We start from the raw sequence: 22697 nt of genomic DNA, 5'->3' as shown, positions 1-22697 counted from the left end.
TAAGTGGATGGATGGATGGACTTCCTACTCCAAGTTCCTTTCCATTCTGGTTTTATTTCAGGAAGTTCCTGTTTGTTAGACACCCTGAGAGTCTCTACCCATTTTCTAGCCTAGAAGAGTGGGTTTCTGTTGCTTCTTGTTGGTTTCACATCCACATCTCCTGTTGGCTCAGAAGTAGCTCTGGGAGGTCAGCAAGGCTATTAACCCATTTTCCAGATGAGGAAGCTGTGGCTGAGAGTGGAAAAGTGACTTGCTCAAGTCACCCAACCACCAGCCAAAATGCCATACTTCTGACCTGGTTTCCGCACTTCTCCTGTCCCCGGGCACCCTTCTGTGTTACTGCCTTGCTTCCCTTTGCTCTGTTGAAGACGGTTGAGCCCCAAGGAGAGGAGGCATAGGGGACATTGACTTCCCACTGTCTTTCAGGGTCACTGGGAGCAAGAAATCCACCAAGAGGACCAAATCCATCAACGGCTCCCTGTATATCTTCCGGGGTCGAATCAACACTGAAGTCATGGAGGTGGAGAACGTGGAGGATGGGACAGGTAGGTCCCCACCCATGCCCTGCCCGAGCCCAGCCCCCCTGCTCTACAGCACAGTCTCTGCTGCGGTTCACCAGTGTTTTCCTTTGATCGGGAAAGATAACCTGTCCACAGAAAAGTGCCTAAAACATATGCACATAAAGCCAACCCCTGGGTGGTCACCATTCAGGTTAAGAAATAAACTGCTACCTGCACCCCAGAAGCCCCTCACACGCCCCTCCCTGGCCACAGTGCCTCCTTCCCCCAGAAGTAACCACTCTCTGAATTTTGTGATGATTATTTTCTTGCTTTTTAAACATATTTTTACCTCCTAAATATGCATTGCTAAACATTTTAATTAAAATTTCTGTTTTCGAACCTTATTTAAATGGTTATATGATTACAAATAAATATAAAATTATATACATGTATTTCTTATTATTATTGCTTCTCACTGTGTTTCTCTGGGTAGCACTGGCCCAAAATGTGGATTCTTTTTTTTTTCTTTTTAAATTGAGGTTTAGTTGATTTACAACATTGTTAGTTTCAGGTGTACAACATAGTGATTCAATATTTGTATAGATTGTACTCCATTTAGTTACTACAAAATAGTGGCTGTGTTCCCCTGTGCTGTACAATATATCCGTGTTGCTTATCTATTTTATACGTAGTAGTCTGTATCTCTTAATCCCATACCCCTATCTTGTCCCTTCCCCCTTCCCTCTCCCCCCTGGTAACCACTAGTTTGTTCTCTATATGGTATAAATGGTCATAAAGTGTACTGTATATTCTTTCGCATCTTGCTTCTTTCACTCAGCCCCGTGGTGGTGAGAGTCATCCGTGTTTCTGCATGTCGCTCTCTGTAGCTTGTCGGTTTCCATTGCTGTGTAGTTTTCTCTTGCACAGATAGTCCCCAGTTTACCCATTCCTTTTGTGAGGGCCATTTGGGTTGTTTCTGTCGTTTACCATTATAGACAGTGATCCTGTGAGTATTCTTGTGTGTACACCTCTTGGTGTTTTTGTCCTTGAGCTTGTCCAGGACAGGGGTTCTGAATTGGTTTTGAGCCACAGACCCCTTTGGCAGTCTCACGAAACCTGTGGACCCCTCCTCAGATTCAGGGTATAGCTGGCTGCAACATTCCTGGATAACGTCAGCCTGTTTTCAGAGAGGTTTGCCAATTCCCATCCCAGCCAACACTCTGTAAGGGCCCGTGACTTGGCATCATCAGGCTTACACTAGGGTTTTATGTAGCCCAAGTGCCAGAATGAGATGGGCAAGGAGGCATAAGGTGTCTCCCTTTGCAATCGAGGGGGTGGGAGGCTCTTTGCTTGAGGTCTTTGTTGCCCACCAGAGAATAGATAGGAGAGGGAGCATCTGGAGGATAGTAAGTTCAACTCCCAGATCCTGATGCCATTGATGCCTCTGCCGCCCTGTCCTTCTGGAGGAGGAAGGGCTGGTCCTGTGACCTCACTCGTAAGCATATAATGATGAATGTTGGGTTGTATGGCTGAGCTCTTGCTGACCCCGCTTTGCCTCCTTCCCTTGCCAGCGGATTATCACAGCAATGGCTACACCGTCACCAACGGCTGGAAGATCCACAACACGGCCAAGAACAAGTGGTTTGTCTGCATGGCCAAGACAGCGGAGGAGAAGCAGAAGTGGCTGGATGCCATCATCCGTGAGCGGGAGCAACGCGAGAGTGAGTGTCTGGGGGCTTCCCCAGATCCCTGGGGCGTATATGGCTTCCTGCAGCCTCGTCCCTTCTGTAGAGTGAGCTGTGTCTAGGGGAGGGGTGTAGGATCCTTTCCAGAAAGGTCAGAGCTACAGAAAGCAGGTCTCTGAAGGGGCAGAGAGCTCTGGGACTGTTAGAACTTGGTGGGATCTCAGCTCATCTGGTTTAGCCCGCCAGACAGATGGGGAAACTGAGGCCCCATGGAAGGGAATTGCCCAAGGTCATGCCAATGTAGTTGATCATCCTGATTCTTTGCTTCCTTCACCCTTGAGGGTTAGTAGTCAAGATGCTCCCTACGTGCCTGTGTCCCCTCCACGCTTCTGTTCCCTTCACCGGGGGTTCTTTTTGTTTGACATTCACCAAGTCTTTGGGAGGAGGGTCCCGGGGGCTGCCCCTAACTGTCGTATGAATGCTTGGGCCAGGCACTTCTGAGGCCCCTGCGTTAGGAAGTGCAGAGCTGGGTGATAGTTGGGTGCAGTTTGGGGGTGGGAAACTCTGAACTGCTGTACAGAGACCACCGTGCTCGGAAGGGGAGGCCATGGTGTGTTTGGGGGTGAGTTGCTTCCGCTTTCCAGACCTCAGTGATGTGGCCTGGTAAATGGGGATAAAGCTCCTGCCGCAGAGGGTTGTAATGCTGCTAAATGAGGTTTGGATTTGATGATAAATACTTGCAGATTTGACTCATGGTCCTAAAAATGATACCTACCGCCCAGCTTTACAGAGGAGAAAACAGAGGCCCGGTTTCCTCCATATCTATATTCTGTTCTCTTGAAATCCCTACTTGGATGTGTCGTGAACATCTCACACTTACCATGTCTAGTCAGAATTCTTAATTTCCACCCTGTCTTCTGCCCCAAACCCGCTCATTCCCTGGACTTCCCCGTCTCAGTAAGTGGCTCCTTCAGTCATCCAGGAGCTCAGATTGCAACCGTTGGTGTCACCCTGATGTCTGCCGACTCCCCAAACTCAGTAGATCAAGTCCCTTTAATTCTGCCTTCCACTCACATGCCAGGGCCATCTACTTCTGTCCTCTCCCTGCTTCCACCCAAGTACAAGTCACCATCATCTCTCAGGAATGAGTATGGGCCCAGCATGGCCAGGTCCACTGAATTTTTTTTTTTTTTTTTTTGAGAAGTTAGACATCAGGATTTTTAGGTGACATGTCTTGATTTTAAATGTTGCATCAAAATTTATTAAAATTCCATTAGGCCAGGTAAACAACTGAACTTAGCCCCTGCTGGGGCAGGTTTATGACTTCTGACACGGATCAGGGCTGGGTGTGTGGTCAGGACTGGGGGTGGGGGTCAGGGGTGTGGCCTGGCCTGGGTGGGGCTGATCAGTATCTTTGTGGTCGGAATGGATGGCTGTGGTCAGTGCTGGACATATGTGCTCATGAGTGGAGTGTGGCCTGAGTAGGCCTTGGTTGTTAGAATCGGGGTATCACCCAAACCCTGAGCTCAGGGCTGAGTTTCCAGGCGTGGTACATGCTGTGGTCAAGAGCACAGATCTGGAGCCAAGCTTGAGGGTCTAAATCCTGGTTCCACTACTTCTAGATGGGCAACCTTGGACAGGAACTTAATTTCTAAGGACCTCAGTTTCTTCAGCTGTAAAATGGGGATAATGGAACTTGCCTTGTAGGTTTCCTGTGAGGATCAAGTGGCATAGAGTAGGCACTATAAAAGCATTTGCTATTATTATTTGTCACTACTCTTATTGTCAGGATTGGATGGGGTCCAGGTAGAAAATATGGGGCAGTGATTGGGATCATAGTCTGTGTGTATTGTCTAGAGAAACGGGGAAATTTCCATCCCTGGCCTGGAAGGAAGGTCTCAGTAGGTTTTCTGATAACCTCAGAATTTGGAAACCCATTCTCAGGTTGAAGGGTCGACTGCTTATTACCCTGGGACTTAGCCTCTCTGGACCTCAGCTTTGCAATCTGTGAAATGGGGGACTTACCCACCCTCCTCTACAAGGTCTTGTGTGGGGTCACTGGCAGGTGCCTAGAACAGTGTCCGACATGCAGAGAGTGCTCTATGGGTGACCACTGGCTGTGGCGGTAGTTGGGGGCAGCTGGGGGAAAGGCTTTCAGGAACCACATGCCCGCCTGCTCTGCTCCCCAGCGCTGGTGCTGACCGTGTCCCCTCCGCAGGCCTGAAGCTGGGCATGGAACGGGATGCGTACGTCATGATCGCGGAGAAGGGGGAGAAGCTTTACCACATGATGATGAACAAGAAGGTGAACCTGATCAAGGACCGTCGGAGAAAGCTGAGCACCGTCCCCAAGTGCTTCCTTGGCAAGTGAGTGACCCCATCCTGGCCTCTGCTGTGTCCCTGGGTCTTGGCTGGAGGCTGGAGGTGGGCAGACCCTCTGCACCCACGTGGCTTTTCCCAGCCCTGCCCCTTCCGCCATGGGCAGAGCCACTAAGGCACCTCGAATCCTTGTGGAACAGTCCTTGGAGATCAAGGACAGTGGGGTGCCCATATCAGGGCTTTCAAATGTTTTGACCACAACTCACTGCAAAATGTAAGTTTTATATTGTGACCTGGTACACACCTTCACGTAATATATGACTGAAGCCAAAGTTTCACAAAATTTACTGTGCTTGTTACACTCTGAAAATACCTGTCTATTCTGTTCTATTCTATTCTATTCTACTCATTTCTTCATTCATTTCAAAAATAGTGCTGAGTGAAACGCATGAAATTGATTTCACAAACTGTGAGCGGGTTTTCCACCATGGATTGAAAAACGCTGCTCTAGCATTCAAGCAAAGAGAAGCCCCTCTAGATATGTCAAGCAGAAAGGTATTTAATGCAGGGAGTTGATGTCAAAGGTTTTGGAAGAGCAAATGTAGACCTTTGAATTAGCCTGTTTGGACTGTCATAACAAATTATCACCGTCATGGCAGCTTAAACAATAGAAATTTATTTTCTCATAGTTCTAGAGGCTGGAAGTCTGAGATCAAGATGTTGGCTGGGTTGGTGTCTGGTGAGGCCTCCCTTCCTGAGATACACAAGGGGAAGGGGAGGTCCATATGGTTTCAGTACTTAGGGCTTCCAATTTCTCTGTCTGGGAATTACGTTATTTCCTAATAATAAAATATTATTACTCCTCACCCTTATTTTATAACCAAGGATCAAAGGATCAGAGCACAGGTGAGATGGGATTGGACCCTAAACCCACGTTTAAATCTCATTCACCTGGGGGAGCGGGCTGGGGATTGGGAGAAGCAGGAGAAATGCATTCCTTGTGAAACCATCAGGCTGTTTCCAGGCCCTGCTGTGTGTTAGACCTAGTGGTCGGTGCTCTGGAGAGGGTAGAGGGTAGAAGGGCTCCTGACCGCACGAAGCTTGTGGGGAGAGAAGCTTGCCTGTGAGGCTGGGATTTTGTTGAGAATTTATTAACTTACACCCCACCCGCTTCCCAAAAGATTTTGAAGAGTCCTGGGGTAAAAGCGGCTGTAATTATTGTATTGCCGTAGACCAGGTGAGAGGTGCCGTGGACTAGGGTAGTCACCATGGAGATGGGGGCAGGTAGTTGCATTCTGGATCATGTGGAAGGTGACAGCATTGGCTCATGGGGTGGAGAAAAAGGGAATTAAGGATCCTGAGCACCTGGAAGGGCTGGAGTGCTGATTGCTGCAAAAGGGGAGACAGAGGCAGGTTTCAGAGGGTGGGAGTAGAGCCCAGAGGCTCCACTTGGATGCCTACACTGAGACAGGCTCCCGGACAGAGATGTCGACTTGTTAGTTGGATATGAAATCTTGACCCGGGGAGAAAAGTTCTGGCTTGGAGACCTAAGTGCAGGGGATGTGGGCATTTAGATGGTTTTCAAAGCCATGAGACTGAATGAAATCCTGCAGGGGGATGGATAGAGAGAGGGATGAGGCAGAGACTGGGCTCTGGGGCGGAGGAGGAAGCAGCAAAGGAGACTGAGAGGGAGCGGGCAGAGGGGTGGGAGGCACGCTGGCGAGTGCAGTGATCTGGAAGCCAGCTGAGGGAAGATGCAGAGCCCGTTTGCACGTGTTAAGGTCGAGATGCCCAGGAGACGTTCGCATATTGAACAGATGTTGGATGGGCAGCTGGAGGCCAGTGTGAAGCCGGGGGCAGGGGGCCAGGGGGAGCTGATTGGTCATGGCTTGGGGCAGCAGGCAGGGGATTTTGGGGGTGTTTGGGCCCCTGGAGTTGGCCTGGATGCCTTGGAGTCAGGCTGCCCTTTTGCCCTCAGGGTTAGTTGACCCCAGCTCCATGTTCCCTGGGAGGGTCTGTGGAGGGGAGGCTGTGGGCCCCAGACCTGTGGGAAGCAGGGAGGGGGCAGCCGGGATGGTCTCCATCAGCTAATTCCTAATCCCTGGGCAGAAAGGAGGTTTCTCTCGAGGAGGGGTTTGCTTCCGGCCCCCCCAGGGTCAGAGGACCTCCCCCCCTCACCCCACCTCTTTCCAAACCCTTTGGAGAGCTTAGTCCAGCTGGATGGGCTAACCTGTCTGTGATTAGGGCTTCAGCAGGGTGTTCTGTCTCCTCAGGAAGGATTAGGGGAGATTTCTTTTACTGCCCATTTGAAACAGGGCCAGGATTGAAGCTTGTTTGGCAATCATTGGGCCCTCAAGGACCAGACTTCCTGCAGGAGATCGTGCTGATAAAAACTCTCCTTGTGTGGCTTCGCTCTGCACACAGCCCCGGGCTCGTGGTCCTCCTCCTTCCTGGTCAGGGCCCAGCTCCTCCTCCAGGAGCACCCGGGCCCCCTCCAGTGGAAGGAACCAGCAGCCACAGAGACACAATCGCGGAGCCTTTCTCTGCTCCAGGTGCTGCCATGTGGCCGTGCCTTTTAATCTTTGTGTGACACTGTGAGGCAGTTTACTGCCATTGTTCCCATTTGAAGGGTGAGGACACTGAGGCACAGAGAGGGAAAAGGTCCTACACAAGGTCGCATGGGCACAAATTGGGGGCTGGGATTTGAACCCAGTACTTTCTCTCACCACACTCTGCTGCGTTTATCCATTTTTATCTCTATTCAGCACATTTCGTTTTTCCTTGATCGTAACCTGTCTCTACTAGATGGAGGACTCCAGGAATACAAAAAGTGTCTGATTTATCTTTATAACCTTCAAGGGTTAGGCTTTGAATCAGACTTGGACTCAAGTCCTGCTTCCCCTGCCTTCTAGCTGTGTGACTTTGGGTGTTTCTTAACCTCTCTGAGCCTCAGTAAATGACCAATTAATGAGAGAGAATGAAATGTTTGCCTTGCCGGATTGTCGGAGGATACAGAGAGAAAACACATGTGACATGCTCAGCACATTGTGGGCAAGAGTGATGGAAATGTGATGGAGCTTAAGGAGTGGCCTGTTTCTGCCCTCATCAGAGAGAAAGCTCACGGATGCCACGTGAAGAAAAACCAAGGAACGAAATCTGTGTATTTCTGTGGAGGCTTCACGGGAGGAACATGGCGTTTGCCCTCTAGGATCCTCGGATTCTAGGGAGACAAAATTGATTCCTTCATCTATCCCAGTCATTGTTTATTGAGCCCTTACTGTGTGCAAGCAGTGAACAGGACAGAGGAAACCCCTGCCCTCGTGGAGACAACAGGCCAGTAGGGGAATCAGAAACTAGATAAATACAAACAAGGAAGGGAATTTCAGTGACTTGATGAGTGCTTTAAGGAAATAAGTAGGTTTATGTGAGGAGGTGAGGAAAGGGGGTGTGGTTTCAGCCAGGGTGGTCAGGAAGGGCCTCTTGGGGGAGGTGACATTTTAACCAAGATCTGGATGACAAGCAAGAGCCAACCATGAGAAGATCTGGGGGAACAACATTCCTGGCAGAGGGAATAGCAGGTGCGAAAGCCCCAAGGCTGCAATGAGCCTTGAGTAAATTGAGGAACAGCGAGGAGGCCAGCGTGGCTGGAGGGAGTGAGTGGCTGGGGGGTGTCGAGATGAGGCCACAGGGGGTAGCAGGGACCAAATCAGGCAGGTAAGGGGTGAGGGGTTCAGATTCTATCCCAGGTGCTCTGGGAATCCATTGAAAGAGTTTACGTGGGAGAGTGAGGCGAGCGAGGATGAACTCATTATACAGGCCTGGGATGAGGGCACTGTCACAGCTTTAAGAACTCAGGGCACACGGTGTGATGGTCTGTCTGGCAGGGCAGTCAGGGAAGGCTTCCTGGAAGAAGAAGGCCTTTGGTTATACTCTAGACAGAGTTAGATGTCATTCATTAATTGAAGTCTGCCAGAATGGGAGCACCCAGGTGCAAGAGGCCACACTGTCTCACCCACCTGTGGGCACAGGTACACGGTATTAGCGCGTAATAGCTGATCAATAATGATTCGTCAGGCATTGCTGCAGACACCACCCGGAAGCATCTCAGGCAGTGGAGTCACAGGGATGAACATAAAACCCCCAGTTCCTACCCTTGTGGAGCTCAAGGCCATGGAGGAGACGGGCAAGAGAAATGGGATTCTTGTATTGGGGATGAGTAGACATTGGATCTCAGCTTGGGGGCTCCCCCGGGAAGACTGCCAGGGTGTACCTGTGTGTCCCCTGTGCCTAGCCTTGGACTTGACACTTAAAATTCATGTTTACTGGGTGCATGATACTGGGGGGCAGGAAGGAAGAAGGGTGCTGCCGTTAGCTGACACATGCTAACTCTCAATTAGTCCCCCATTCCCTGAATCTCAGACTCCCCGCCAAAGCAGGCTGACCTGCTCCCTGTGTCCGCAGCGTACGTCACCCTGCTCCCGGTTAGGTCTTTCTGGAAGACTGGATCTCGCTTCTCTTTGCCCCCACCCCCACCAACTGGCAGATTGCTGGTTCCCTAACCTTCTTACTCAGGGCCTTGGTGTACGCTGACCCTCCTGCCTGTAACACATTTCCTTGCACCCAGCGGTAGCACATGGCGCCCCACTGACACAGTGTGGTTCGCAGATGTGTTTTCCCTGGGCCACACGGTGCTTTCAGAACATTTTGGATTCAATATCAACATTTAACAGTTGGGAGATTTCACAGGAAATGCTGGGTTTCCAGCTTCTCTTGAAAAGTCGTAAGATGCTTTAGTCTTCCCATGCGGCCACAGTTGGCCGCAGTGAGTGGCTGCCGTCTTCAGAAACGCTGGCTGGTTCAGCAGAGTTTCCACCTGGTCCCTTTTACTCATTTATGAGAGTTTAAGGTCCCTGCATCAGAGGTGGATTTTGTCTGGTTTTGTAGGCTGGATCCCAGCTTAGGACTCAACATGATTTGAAAGTTACCGACTAAATCCAGAAGACCCCTGAATGAACCCCTTGCCAGATGGACCCAGCTGAGGCCCAGAGAGGGACAGCAGTTTGCCCAAATTTGCCCAGTAAGTTGATCCTCAAAAAGGCTCAAGACTCAGCTCAGGGCAGAAACCTGGGTCACAGTTGCTGTCCTCTGGGCTGCATTTTTCTGCCCTTGCAGCTGCTGTGGGCAACTTCCTGTCCCCCTTTTGGGACCTGCTGTGGTCCCTGTTGGGACCCCCCACAGGGCTGCCGGTCCGTGCCAGAGGTGGCCCCCGATGGGACAGCTGGTGGGCAGCCAGAGGCCGAGTCTCCAGCTTCCGAGAGTGGGCACTCAACATCTGTTCACCTCCCCCAGCTGCCGTCAGCTTTCTTTCTGCCTCTGATTTTGGGGACTTCAAGAAGAGACCTGGGGGAGGCCAGGACCATCTCTTCCCCACTCGGGGCTCCCGCTCCACAGAATAGATCCATTTCTTCTACGCCCCCCACCCCCGGCTCTCACTGGGGTTCCCTGAATGCCTCGGCACACACTGCTACCTACACACAGGGCAGGTCTTTGCTAGCCAAACACTGCAAAGCTAAAAATAGCCCTGCCCCCCTCTGGCCCTGTAATTGGAGGCAGGACAGCTGGTTTTGATAAGCTCCCCACTCTGGCCAGCTGCCACCCGCTTTCATTGAGAACAGAATGACCACATCCCCAGCTCTCCCCTGGCCTGCTGACTTCCAGTGGGTGGAGCTCTGCATGGAGCCCAAACTCTACTCCAAGAACCAGGACCTGGGCTCTGACTGAGCCTCTGCCCCTCTGGGTAGTCACGTTGGATTTGCCTCATTTCCTCTGGGCTTTTGAGCACTTCTTTCTTACTGAGACCTTCCTGCTTACCCCAGAACATTCCTTCTTGTTTGATGGTTCATTCCTTTATTTGTTCAAAAGATTTTTGAGCCTTGCTGTGCTTTGGACTATCTTCCAGGTGCGGGGGGTGTAGAGCTGTGAATCAGACAGAGCTCCCCATCAGCATGGAGGTGGCATTCTGGTTCAGGGAGATGGTTGATAAACACATAAATAAATCTGTAAATAGTATAATACAAATCCAGTGATAAGTGCTAAAAAGGAAGTAAAACAGAAAGATGGGGATGGTTTGTGTGGGTGTGGGGTGTCTTGATGAGTTGATCAGGGAAGACTTCTCTGAGGAGGTGATATTTGAGCTGAGACCTAAAGATGAAAGAGAAAGGCTGTGTGAAGAGCTGGAGAAGGGTGTTTCTAGGCAGTGGGAACAGCAAGTGCAAAGGCACTGAGGCAGGCAGGAGTCTGGCAGTTTTTTTTAAGCAGGGGAAGATGGTGGGTGAGACTAAAGCAGAATAAGTGAAAGGTATAGGAGATGAGGAAGGGGCAGTTCATCGTGTCAGGGCCTTGCCATCATGTGGGCAGAGTTTGGATGCTTTTCTGAGAGTAACAAGGAAGCCCACCGGAGGGTTTTAAGTGGGAGAATGAGATGACTTGATCACCCTTAGCTCTTCTGACTCTCCACAATCATCTTTCTGGGTCCTTATTTCTTCCTGCTTATTGGTTTCTTCATTCCCTCTGTCTGTTCAGCCAGCCAGCCAGCCATCATCCATCTCCCCACTCATCTACCCAGTAATCTCTCCACTTATCACCCACCCATCTGTTGCCCTCCCCACCCACCTACCCACTAATTTTCCCAGCCACCTAGTCATTTATCTGCCTGTCAGATCATCCAGTCATCTGCTCACTTTTCATTCATTTATCCACTCATGTGTCCATCCCCTCTCTCTGTCTCTCTCATCCATCCTCCCGTCCGTCCATCCATCCATCCATCCATCCAATGAGCCTGAGGCGGTGCCTGGGTCTGCTCACACCCACCTCTCTGCCATTGGTCTTGGGGAAAAGCATCTGGCCTCAGCACGACCCCCAGGCCTGTGGTGTCCTAAGCTCTGCTTTCCTGTGGGCAGTTCTGGCTGTCACTCCTGGGAGTCAGGGGGGCCAGGCCAGTTCAGTGCTGGCCCCCGTGGCCTCAGGACTGGGGAGGTCCTCTCAACCGCATGTCATGTTCCTGGCAGTGAGTTTGTTGCCTGGCTCCTGGAAATTGGCGAGATCAGCAAGACGGAAGAAGGCGTGAACCTGGGCCAAGCCTTGCTGGAGAATGGTATCATCCACCATGGTGAGTGCAGGCTAGGCCTGGGGGGCCGAACAGTAGGACCAGGTCAGAGCTCAACAGTGCTGTGCTTCCACTAACTCAGAGGCCATTTCTACACTTCTGTGTGGCCAGCTGTTCCTTCATGGTTTGAAGGAAGAGCCTACAGGATCAGCTAATGGATCCAAAGTGGGGAGTGAGACAGGGAAGCGCTAGGGGCGACTCGGGGCCGTTGTGTAGAGATGGGTTCATAAATCTTGACGGTGGGGTCTCATACCCCAGCCTGCTTCGTGATCTAGCTCCAGGGAGATGCTGGGCAGGTGGGCCTCAGGGCAGACTGGAGCGGGCATTTCTGGGCCTCTCATGAGACCGGCAGATGCCCCAGCCCCCAGCTGTGGGTCTCAGCGGGCCCTGCACGTAGCCGGAGGACCTGGAGTGTGGGCAGGGGCTTTGGAGAAATTGTGCTTGGCATGGAGCCTGGCCGAGTGGAGGGTGAGGATGGTGGGCGTGGGTCAGGAGGGCCCGAGGGGGCGCCCAGCCTCACCAGCCCTGGGGTCCCTCCAGTCTCTGACAAGCACCAGTTCAAGAACGAGCAGGTGATGTACCGCTTCCGCTACGACGACGGCACCTACAAGGCCCGGAGTGAACTGGAGGACATCATGTCCAAGGTGGGAACCCCTCCACCCTAACCCCATGACCTTGACCCCACAGTCACCGCAGAGCAGGCCTCTGCCCCAGTGGCCTGTTCTCCACTGCCCTCACCAGTCTCCCCTCTCCCCCCACCCTCTCTCCCAGCAGCCTGGATTTGGAGGCCCCTGAAGGATGTGGCCTGATCACAGACTCCCGTTTTTTCTCTTTCAGGGTGTGAGGCTTTACTGCCGTCTTCACAGCCTCTACACCCCTGTGATCAAGTGAGTTACTCTCTCCAAGCTTCAGTTTCACCTCTGTCTCTTCTCAGCTGTGTGGCATTGGGCCAATAACTTAACCTGTCTGAGCCTCAGTCTCCTTCTCCATCAAATGGGGCTAATAACTGTACCAACCCTGTAGGTTTGTCATGAGGGTCAAGTGAGTAAATTTGTGGGAAACACTGCAGTGTGGTGGTGAAGGGTGTTAGTTCTGGATCTCAGCCTGCTAGTCAGCAGCTGTGTGCTCTTGGGCAGTTATTTAACCTGCTGGGGCCTCAACTTTTCCCTCTGTGGAATGGGGATAATAATAGGATACACCTCAGGGCCTTTGCACTTGCTGTTTCCTCTGCCTGGGGTGTTCTTCCCCTACATATCTGCATATCTGCTTCCTTACTTACTTCAAATGTCTCCAAGTCAGAGGGGCCCTCCCTGACAATGTGTGTAAAACATCACCATCTGGAACACGCTACCCTCCTTACTTCAGTTTGGTTTTCTTCTTGAAGCTTGTCAGTAGCTGACATACTGTATATTTATTTCTTAGTCTGTATACTGTCTGTACCCCAGGGAATTGTACACTCACCAAGGTCAGGGAATTTGCTCACTGCTGTGTCCCCAGACCCTTGACAACACCTAGAGCGGTGCTGGCCAGTAGAACTTCCCACACTGATAGAGATGCTCTGTGCCTGTGCTGTCCAATGCAGTAGCCACTAGTCACACGTGGGTTTCACACTCTTGAGACTGAAGAGTGTAATCTTAACTCTGATTTAGCATTAATTGGTTGAAAAACCGCCATGTACTGGAGAACGCAGTCCAGGGCAAAGGAGCCCTCAGTAAATGTTGAGTGACTGTTGAAAGGTAATTAACTTCTTTTGCCTCTGTTTCTGCATCTGTGAAATGGGCATAAGAATAGCTCACACCCCTTGGCTGATCTTGAAGATTAAATTTGACTGGCGCCTGGCACACAGTGAAGGCTCTGTCAGTGCCAGTGATTGGTGGTTGTCTTTACTGTGGAGCTTGTGGCTGTGGACGAAGGCACAGGGAGGGTGACCTGGTCCTTACCAGCTACAGAGGCCTCTGCCCTCTGTCTTGACAGCTCTTGTCACCTCTCAGGAGCGGAGAGGAAGAGTCTTTTCCCAGCATTCGCTGGAGGCCAGGCCCAGGGAGCCCCTTTCACCTCCAGACCTGCCCCGCTGGCTCCTCCCCTGCTGCCTTTGTGCAGGCCCAGGAGGCAGGCGGGGCCGCCCGGGTCCAGCCTTAGCCCTTGCCTGAGAGGCCTCTCTATCGGCCCCCAGAGGAGGAAGTGGCTGGGCTGGCAGCGGGTCCCCAGTTACCGCGCACGTGACCTGCTGGGCTGCTCAGTTCCTGAAAGCCTGAGAAGAACTCCCCAACCGGCCTTTCTCAGCCCCGAAAGGGGCTCCCCAACCGGCCTTTCTCAGCCCCGACAGGGGCTCCCCAACCGGCCTTTCTCAGCCCCGACAGGGCCCGGCCGCAGAAACTCACTCTCGTCAGCTTCAAAGGCTGAGAGATTGTTGCAGTTTGGCGGCAAGGTCCGCACAACCCTTTGTACCAAGACTTGGCAGGAATTAGTTGCTACAACAGGTCAAAGCAAAGAACCAGGACCCTGACAGCCCCCTGCCTTCTGCTCTGTCCTGACTGCCCACACCAGCCCACGGAGAAGCATTTCCATGTCGGTATTGTTTTGTTACCTTTAGACACACGAATGTTAACAGCAAAACAAAAGGAAAGAATTGGAAGTTTTTCTCATTACTCAGAGTAAATCAGGGTTCCGCAGGCTCAGCGTTTTTGACGTTTTGGTCTGGATAATTGTTTGGGGGCTGTTCTGGGCAGTTCTGAATGTTTAACAGCATCCTGGTGTCTATCTGCTGGTTGCTGGTAGTACCTCCGCACTCCGCCCCCCAGCCAGGTCATGGCAGCCAAAAATGTCTAGACACGGCCAGGTGTTTCTTGGGGGGCATAGCCATCCCTGCTTGAGAACGGCAGGCTGGGGGAAGCTTCCAGAGCCTTAGAGCCACCTACTCCTGCCCCTTGATGCTGTTGGTGAGGATGGGGTCCTGGGTTGGGACAGACCTGCCCTCAGTGACACTGTGAGTGAGGTGTGGAGTCAGGGCTGGACTCCCTGCCTGCTGCTCTCCCCGGCCCCCCTGCCTCTGACCCGTGGCTGAAGAGCCTGGAAATCCTCGGACCCCGAGCTCTTTGAGTTAGGGACATTGGGACTATTTCCCCTCCCTCCTCCCTGATCTGCTCATGGCCTGCTTCCTCTCCACAGGGACCGCGATTACCACCTGAAGACGTACAAGTCGGTGCTGCCCGGGAGCAAGCTGGTGGACTGGCTGCTGGCCCAGGTGAGAGCCCCGCCGAGCAAATGTGACCCGTCGTCCCCTCTGCCCAGGCCTGAGGGGCTAACCAGGATGTTGGCCTTTGAGGTTTAAAAAAAATTTTTTTTAATTATTTTTTAAATTGTGGTAAAATACACATAATATAACATTGATCATCTTAACCAATTTTAAGTGTACAGTCCAGTAGCCCTAAGTCCACTTCCATTATTACACAGCCATCACCCCCATGCACTTCCAGAGCTCTTTCCATCTTGCAGAACTGAAACTCTGTCCCCATTAAATAGTAACTTCCCATTCCTCCCTCCCCCCGGCCCCTGGCAGCCGTCCTTCCACTTTCTCTCTCTGAGTTGGCCGGCTGTAGGTGCCCTGTGTAGGTGCAATCATGCAGTGTTTGTACTTCTGTGTCTGGCTTGTTTCTCTCAGTATAATGTCTTCAGGGTTCATCCACGTTGTAGTCTGTATCAGAATTTCCTGCCTTTTAAAGGCTGAATAATATTCTCTTTTGAGGATAGAGCACATTTTATTTATCTATCAGTTAAGGGACACTTGGGTGGCTGCCACCTTGAGGCTTTCCTTTTTAAAAGTGGGACGGTCCCGGGCAAACTGGGACAAGTTGGTCTCATCCTGCCACAGAGCCTCCATATAGGGCTTGCCAAGCTATTCCCTTACCCTAGGTTCCCAGTGAGTGGCGGCCGGGCAGAGTCTTGGAAAAAATCTCTGTGCTGATTTTGCTGCAACTTCCCAAAGGTGATTGTTCCATCGAGGTGCCGTGGACACTCTTACCTACCTGCCTCTTATACCTTATGGCTTCTGTTTGCAGGGCACTTACTCTGGGCCAGGCCCTGTCTGGACTTTGTGCAGTATCTCATTGAGTCCTCCAACCCATTTCCAGACAGGGAACTGGGGCCCAGAGAGGCCAAGTGCCTGGTTCAAGGGCACACAGCCTGGCAGCAGTAAAGCTGGGAATCGGATGGGTGCATCGTACGTACTTAGGCCTCATTTCTGCAAACTTTTCAGGGAGCCTGCAAGAATGTTCATTCATAGTCTATAAGAAGAACGTAATGTCTCCAAAGACAAGAAGACAACTGTGAAATCTAAATGTTTAAACTTTCATAGAGTGCAGCTTTATGGCAGCCTTATTCATTGTTAAGTTTAGCATTCATAGAAACTTCATTCAAAAACAATTTGTTGCCTGGATTTTCTCATGTCGAACAAATTCCTGATGATTGCCTAGAAATCATAGCCAATCTATGTAAAGTAAATGCTTCTTGGTGTCAAATAACTTCAAAATCAAGTTTAGAAAAATTCTTGAAAAAAAATTTTCAAGCCCCCAAAACGTATTTAATGTAGGATGTGTGTGCATTTTAATATGTTTGCTATGATGTGGGGCCCTAAGACGTGGGAGGTCTTAAAATGACCTTGGATTTGAATTCAGATTTGCACAGCTGGGAAGCACAGAGGTGCTAACCATTGCACTACACCGCACACTGCCCCCTCCTTAGGATCCCCTGAAGCCAGCTCAGAGCATGTGCTTTATTTATAGCCAGGCAGACCTGGGTTCAAATCTCAGCACTGCCGCTTCTCAGCTGAGTGATCTTGGACAAGCCGCTTAACCTCTCTGTGCCTCAGTTTCCACACCAGTAAAATGAAGCTCAAAACGATACCTTCCCCTTTAGATTATTTTGAGGATTCAGTGAGTTAATCATCTAAAGTGCTTATTAGAACAGTGCCTGGCACAGAGTAATTGCTTAGTAAATGGAACTGTTATTATAATAATTCCTCATTTCCTTCCCAAAGGATTCAGGGTGCCTCAAAATTCCACGCAGTGTGGAAGGAAGGCTGAAGAAATTACAGAGGGACTTGGGGGTGCAGGAACAGACGGCTGGGGAGAGCCGAGGGGCAGTCTGTTTGGGGTCCCGTCTTCTGAGTGGGCTGTGACAGGGGAGGGGTGATTTATCTTGTGGTTTAGGTTCTTCGTTCAGACCCCAGGCATGCCGGGGTGTAGGGCTCTCTAAAACGCTGCTTCTCCCCACCTTGGACCTTTGTGGCCTCATGTTTCCTGAGCTCCACGGCTGACTGTTGGTTTCAAGGCGCGATGTGGACTTTGCCTTACGTGGCGAATCCCAGGCCTGAGCTGGGAGTGGGGTGGGTTACCAAGCTGATGAGAAGTCCGTGAACCTGGGAAATATCTGGAGATGGAATCACAGGATGCACCGCTCTGGGGCTGGGAAGGGGTCACGGATAGGTCCTGGGGTTTTGGCGCGGTGGGTTTTCCCTTCGTTCACAGTGATGGGAAGGCGGTGGCGGGGGGGGAGAAGTTGAGCATTCTCCTTGGCCGTGGAAAGGCGCTGCCTTTGGGGTGCCCACTGTACTCCCTAGTGGAGTGGAGGAGGTGGGTGGGGTAGGGGCAGGCTTTGCACACCTGCTGCTCAGGAGGCATCTCTACTGCAGATACTCTGTTCCTTGTCAGCTCCTGGGTGGTGTTTACAATGAGGGGGCAGAAGAGAGTGTAGAAAAATCCGACAAGAGGGCTCATGGGCTCACCCCTTCCTTCCTCCTAACACCTGCTGTGTATAAGGCACTGTTTTGGGTTCTGGGGGGACAGCAGTGGACAAGACAGACAACGCTCCTGTCCTCGTGGATGTTAAATTCTGGTGAGGGGTAGGAGAGGCGTTTAATAAACAAGGAAAAGTAGTAAAACACTTTGTTAGCTGGTGCTGGGTGCCAGCTCGGGGGGAGCTACGGGCGGGAGTCGACCTTTCATGTGGGTGGGTGGGGATGTGGTTGTTCACAGGCGGCAGAGAAGGTGGTGTTTTGAGCAGGGACCTTTGAATAGAGACCAGAGGGAGGTGGGGAATGAGCCAGGGGGCCGTCTGGGGCCAGAGCTTTCTCTGAGCGGACAGCAGCTCGGAGGCTCTGAGTGGGGTGAGCTTGGAGGGTCTGGGGGTGGGGAGAGGCCAGTGTGGCTGGAGTGGCATGAGCGAGAGGGAGGGTGATGGGGAAGCTGGTGGGCAGCCAGCCCCAAGGGGCCTTGTGAGCTCTTGGGAGGATTTGGGCCACTGCAGGGCTCTGAGCACAGGTGGGACAGCATCTGGCTTCGGTGGGATAAGATGCTCGGGCTGTCGGGGGACGAGGTTGGCAACCGGGGGACCAGTGAGGAGGCGGCTTCAGAGCTGCAGGTGGGGAGCGTGGTGGCTGAGAACCGGGTGGCCGCGGGGGAGGGGACAAGAGTGGTCAGGTTTGGGGTTCTTTGAAGGGAGACCTAACAGAGTCTGCTGTTGAATGGACGGAGCGGGCAGCAGTGGTGAGAGACACAGGAGTCCTGAATGACTGCAAGGCCCTTGGCTGAGCTGGGAGGCTCAAGAGTGCGCCCTGGAGCACCCCGGCAAGGAGGAGAACCGGCCAGAGCAGCGGCCTCTGTTGGTTTCTCTCTATGATCGGTGTTGGGCACGGCAGGGGCCTGCTTGTGGCCCGTGCTGTCAGATTAGCTGTGATCCTGGCTGAAGCCCCGTGGAGTAGCCTGAGTCATTGTCAGTTGGTCCAGAGGACCCCCCCCCCCGCCCCCTGCTGCCATCCCCCAGCATACAGTCACAGTGGAGGCAGGGGGCGGACGGTGGAGTGAAGGTTGCAGCTGACCCTCTGTCCACTTCAGCAGGCCTCGCATGGCTTGGCCTGGTCTGGGGACACAGGGAAGCTAATTGGAGTTGACATAGGATGGCTTCCATGCGACAATGGATGCCAGCTTCCAAACGACAGCTGGCATCTGGCTCCGGGTCAGGGAAAGGAGGGGACGGTGTGCGTGTGGGTCTCTCTGTGGGGGAGAGGTTGGTGATGAGGATGTGGCCTTGAAGACTGCTTACAGCAGGTCTTGATTTCAAGAGTCATCCCCACCTGCACTTTAGCAGGCAAGTCAAGAAGAAAACATATAATTGTGTAGTTCAGCAGGGTTATTTTGCTTTGAACACATGTTCATGTCTAACTCTAGGTCATTCTGCTCCTTGAAACAAAATGTTGATTGAAACCCCTTAGATCAGCTAGAAATACTTTTGGCCGCACATAGTAGGAAACATGACTTACACAGTCAAGACATTTTTCTCTCACATAATAGGAAATCTAAATTATACAGTAAAGACATTTTTTGCTCATATAACTAGGCGTCCAGAGTTCATGGTCTTAGAGCTCAACAATGCCATTTATATCCATGCTCTTTCCATCTTTTTGTTCTGCCATCTTGCCAGCTGCCTCATTGTCATAAGACAGCTGCCACAGCTCCAGGTATCACATCTATGTAGACCTATGGCCAAAGGCAGGCAGCAGGGGCAGTTGGAAAGAGCTTTCTCACTATGTTTATTAGGAGAGGAAACTTCCCCCAGTCCCCTCCCTTGCCCAGTGGTCTTCCCCTTAGGTCTCATGGCCAGGTGGGTCCCTCATGTACCCCTAAACCACTCCCTGGGGGAAACAATAAGGATTGCTGAGAGTGCCTTAGAATTCCTCAGAATTCATCCCTTGAGGCTGGGGGAAGGGCTCCCTACCAACTACTCAGATGAACGAGAGTTCTTTTAGCTCAGAGGATAAGGAGGGTATTAGTCATTTGATTGACAAGCTATGTACTGTATCACTTCTGATCTTCTGTGTGTATTATCTCATTTAATCTTCAGAAAACAGTTGTTGTCCCCATCGTACTGATGAGGAAACTGAGGCTCAGATTATGTAACTTGCCTCAGGATACACAGAAACGAGGTACTCCTATAAGATTGTGTGGTGGGGGGCCTTCATGACGCCTTGGTAGTCAATAATAATAGAAATTGTAATAATAATCCTCTGTATTGATTATAGCTTGTACTGTGGAGTCTGAGTGGGGAATACCACTGAGAGGTGGCAGAGGCCTTGGAAAGTCAAGGGCAAATCTGGGGATAAAAAGTACAAATGAGGAAATGAAAGTCAGAGAGGTTAAGGAATTCCCCATGGTCACGGTTGGCCAAACAGGGGTTTGAACCCGGGGGATACAGCTCCAGGGTTTGCTCTCCTCACCTCTTTGCTCATGGTTTTTTGGTCTGTGCTGCCTGGACTCCAGGATGCCGTAGGCTGTGGCCGTCAAAAGGAGGTTGGGGGTCAGTGGGCTGGGGCAGGAGAGAGCAGGGACAGGCCAGGAGCCAGGTGCGGGACGGCTCGTATCTGCCGGCTCCTGTTCCGGCTCCGCAGAAATGTGCCCTGAGCGCCCGCTACGCTGACCTCCATGCTCAGGCAGATGGCAGTGCTGACGGCGGCGGGGTTTCTAGCATCTGGGGTGGGGTGGCAAGGCTGGGGTGGGTGAGCAGGCAAAGGGCCAGGCCGGCAGCTCAAGGCACTAGCAGAGGCAACAAAGGATAAACAAGGACAGGGCAGGAGCCCTGGCCGTAACGCTGGGTAACTCTCCTCCCCTCTTGGAGCCTCAGTTTCCCTATTTGTAACTTGGAGGGAAGGTCCGGCTGTAAAAGGATTCCACTCTCATGCTGTAAACTTGGGCAAGTGCCAAGCCTGTCTGTGCCTCAATTTCTTCATCTGTCAAATGGGGTTAATAAGAGCGATTGCCTCTGGGTTGACCATCTAGGTAGTTAGGAGGAGCTGACATGGGCACTGAGACCTGAAAAGCCAGGGCAGGGCATTCCAGGGGGAGGAAGGAGTAGGTGCAAAGGCCCTGAGGTAGGGTCTCATGTCGTGTGTGGAAGGAGCAGCAAGGAGGCCGTCGTGGATGGAGCCCGCAGTGAGGGGGGTGGGCGAGTGGGGGATGAAGGGGAAGTGTGCTGCGGAGGTTCATTGCACAGGGCTGTGTGTGCCTGTGCCTTCCTCTGGGAGGGGAGCAAATGGGGACTGGATGACTTCGGTTTTCCCACGGCTGGCAGCATGTGGGGTGGGGGCTTGCTTTTCAGGCGGTGGACACATCCAGCGTTGGCATATTTCACTCTTGACCAGAGAATCCCTGTGCTGTTCTCACTTTGGGAGCCACCCCATGGGTCACCCCAGGGCCCTTTGGAGAGAAGAGAGGCTGGGACGGGCTGGGATGGGCTGGGAGCCCAGGTTGTGAGAGCTTCGGAAAGCTAGGTGGGCTCCAGACGCCTGCCCGGGCCCCCTGGGCTGCAGGGCTGGGCCCGCCCGCCTCCTGGGCCCCTCACAGCTGGGGGCGGCTGCTCCGGATGTGGCCTCTTGCATGGATGGCCGCCCTGCTGGCAGGGCTGTGAGCGTGCTGGCTCTCCAGCCACTGGCCCGCGGTCCCGCAGGACAGATTTGTCATCTCTGAGTCAGCCTGGGGCAGCTAGAGCAGCTGAGGCCAGTGGCTCCCCCAGGCTCTGCTCTGGGGCCTTGGCAGGCTGGGGCCTGCAGCTCTGAATTCATTTCTCCTGTAGTTGAGGAATTCCCTCCCGGGCCCCTCCGCTGCTGGCAGGGGCCTGGGGGGGATACACCAACAGTGGAGGCCTCTGGCCTGGCTCTGTCGGGCCAGTGCCTCTTGGAATAACTTCTCACTTGGGCAGTATTTTAAACGAGAGGCCGGCTGAGCGGAGCGAAGCTCGTTGACCTGGCCACAGACTAATGCATGAGTTAGTCCCTGCTGACAATGTCTTTATTCAATCAGCAAGTATGTACTGAGCACCTACTGCATGCCAGGCTCTGTTCTAAGCACTTAAGATTCAGCAGGGAACACAATAGATCAAAGGCCTTTTCCTCAGAGCTGACCTTCTCACTCACCCTGCTTTCGCCGGCCATGTTATTTTCTGTACTCTAAGCTTTGTCCGCCTCTGGACCTCTGTCCGTGCTGTTTCCTTGGCCTGTCACTTCCCCTACGTACACACACAACTCCCATACTTTGCCTGGATATGCTGAGATGATTTGGGTTGCAAGAAACAGAAACAGTATCTGGCTAACTTAAGGAAAGTAAAAAAGAGAAGGTGACTTATTGAGAAGTCCACAGAGCACCCACAGAGTCAGGGGGAGACCCAGGAGCCAGGTCCTAGGAGGAGCTGGCACCAGGAGACTCCCAGCTTCTCGGGAGCAGGCGCGGAGGGGCACCGTCTCCAGGGCACACTCTCGGGGAGAATCGGCACCAGCTGTTCCCTGACCTTGGGTTCCTCTGCTCAGGGAGGAGCCAGGTCAGTTAGGAGTTGGACTTGAGTTCTAGTATCAGAGAGCCAACTACAGAGGCTGAAACAAATTAGGGGTTTATTTTTCTTTGGTATGAGAGAAGCCCGGAGGTTGGTGGTCCAGAGTTGCTAGTACAATCTCGTGATATCTTTGAAGACCACCCCTGCTCTTTCTTTTTGCTCTGCCATCCTTAGTGTGTTTCTGTTTTTGAGGTCACATTGTGCTCTAGGGTGACTGCAGGAGCTCCAGCCATCGCACCTTTGTTCCAGGCAGGAGGAAGAGAAAGGAAGGGCCGGGGACAAAGAGTGTTTTGCCAGAGCTCCCTATCAGTGGTTTCTGCTTATATCTCATTGGCCACCTCTAGCTGTAAAGAAGGCTGGGATCTGTGGTTGTCTAGAGATGAATTGCTGTCTGTAAGAGTGAGGGTTTCAGTGCTAGGGCGGGGTGGGGCCGGGGAGGGTTGTTGCTGGGCAGCCAGCAGTGTCTGCCACGTAAAATCGCCCTTTCACGTTTGTGGGGTTTATGGTGCACCGTGCATCTCTCACATGTAAATAATTAACGTGCAGTCAAATACTTCTCTTGTTTGGTGTTCATTAATAACAGTCACAGACACGGTTGGGGGATACCACAGGAAACAAGACAGACACACATCCCTGCCCTCGTGGAGTCTCCATT

The 22697-nt window shown here is 52.2% G+C and overlaps 1 protein-coding gene across 1 annotated transcript in view; it reads left to right on the top strand.

The window, feature by feature from the left end:
* Nucleotides 1-22697, top strand: part of PREX1 (phosphatidylinositol-3,4,5-trisphosphate dependent Rac exchange factor 1) — a 76757-nt gene that overhangs the window by 13107 nt on the left and 40953 nt on the right. The window contains exons 3-9 of the mRNA XM_082670845.1: nucleotides 427-545; nucleotides 2072-2221; nucleotides 4404-4551; nucleotides 11571-11671; nucleotides 12209-12312; nucleotides 12506-12555; nucleotides 14837-14912. Coding sequence (XP_082526971.1) covers nucleotides 427-545; nucleotides 2072-2221; nucleotides 4404-4551; nucleotides 11571-11671; nucleotides 12209-12312; nucleotides 12506-12555; nucleotides 14837-14912 — 748 coding nt within the window. The remainder of the gene's footprint in view (nucleotides 1-426; nucleotides 546-2071; nucleotides 2222-4403; nucleotides 4552-11570; nucleotides 11672-12208; nucleotides 12313-12505; nucleotides 12556-14836; nucleotides 14913-22697) is intronic.

The sequence above is a fragment of the Grampus griseus genome (genome assembly GCF_964374135.1).
Source record: "Grampus griseus genome assembly, chromosome: 14".
Classification (NCBI taxonomy): Eukaryota; Metazoa; Chordata; class Mammalia; order Artiodactyla; family Delphinidae; genus Grampus; species Grampus griseus.
This window is presented reverse-complemented; position numbering and strand designations above follow the sequence as displayed.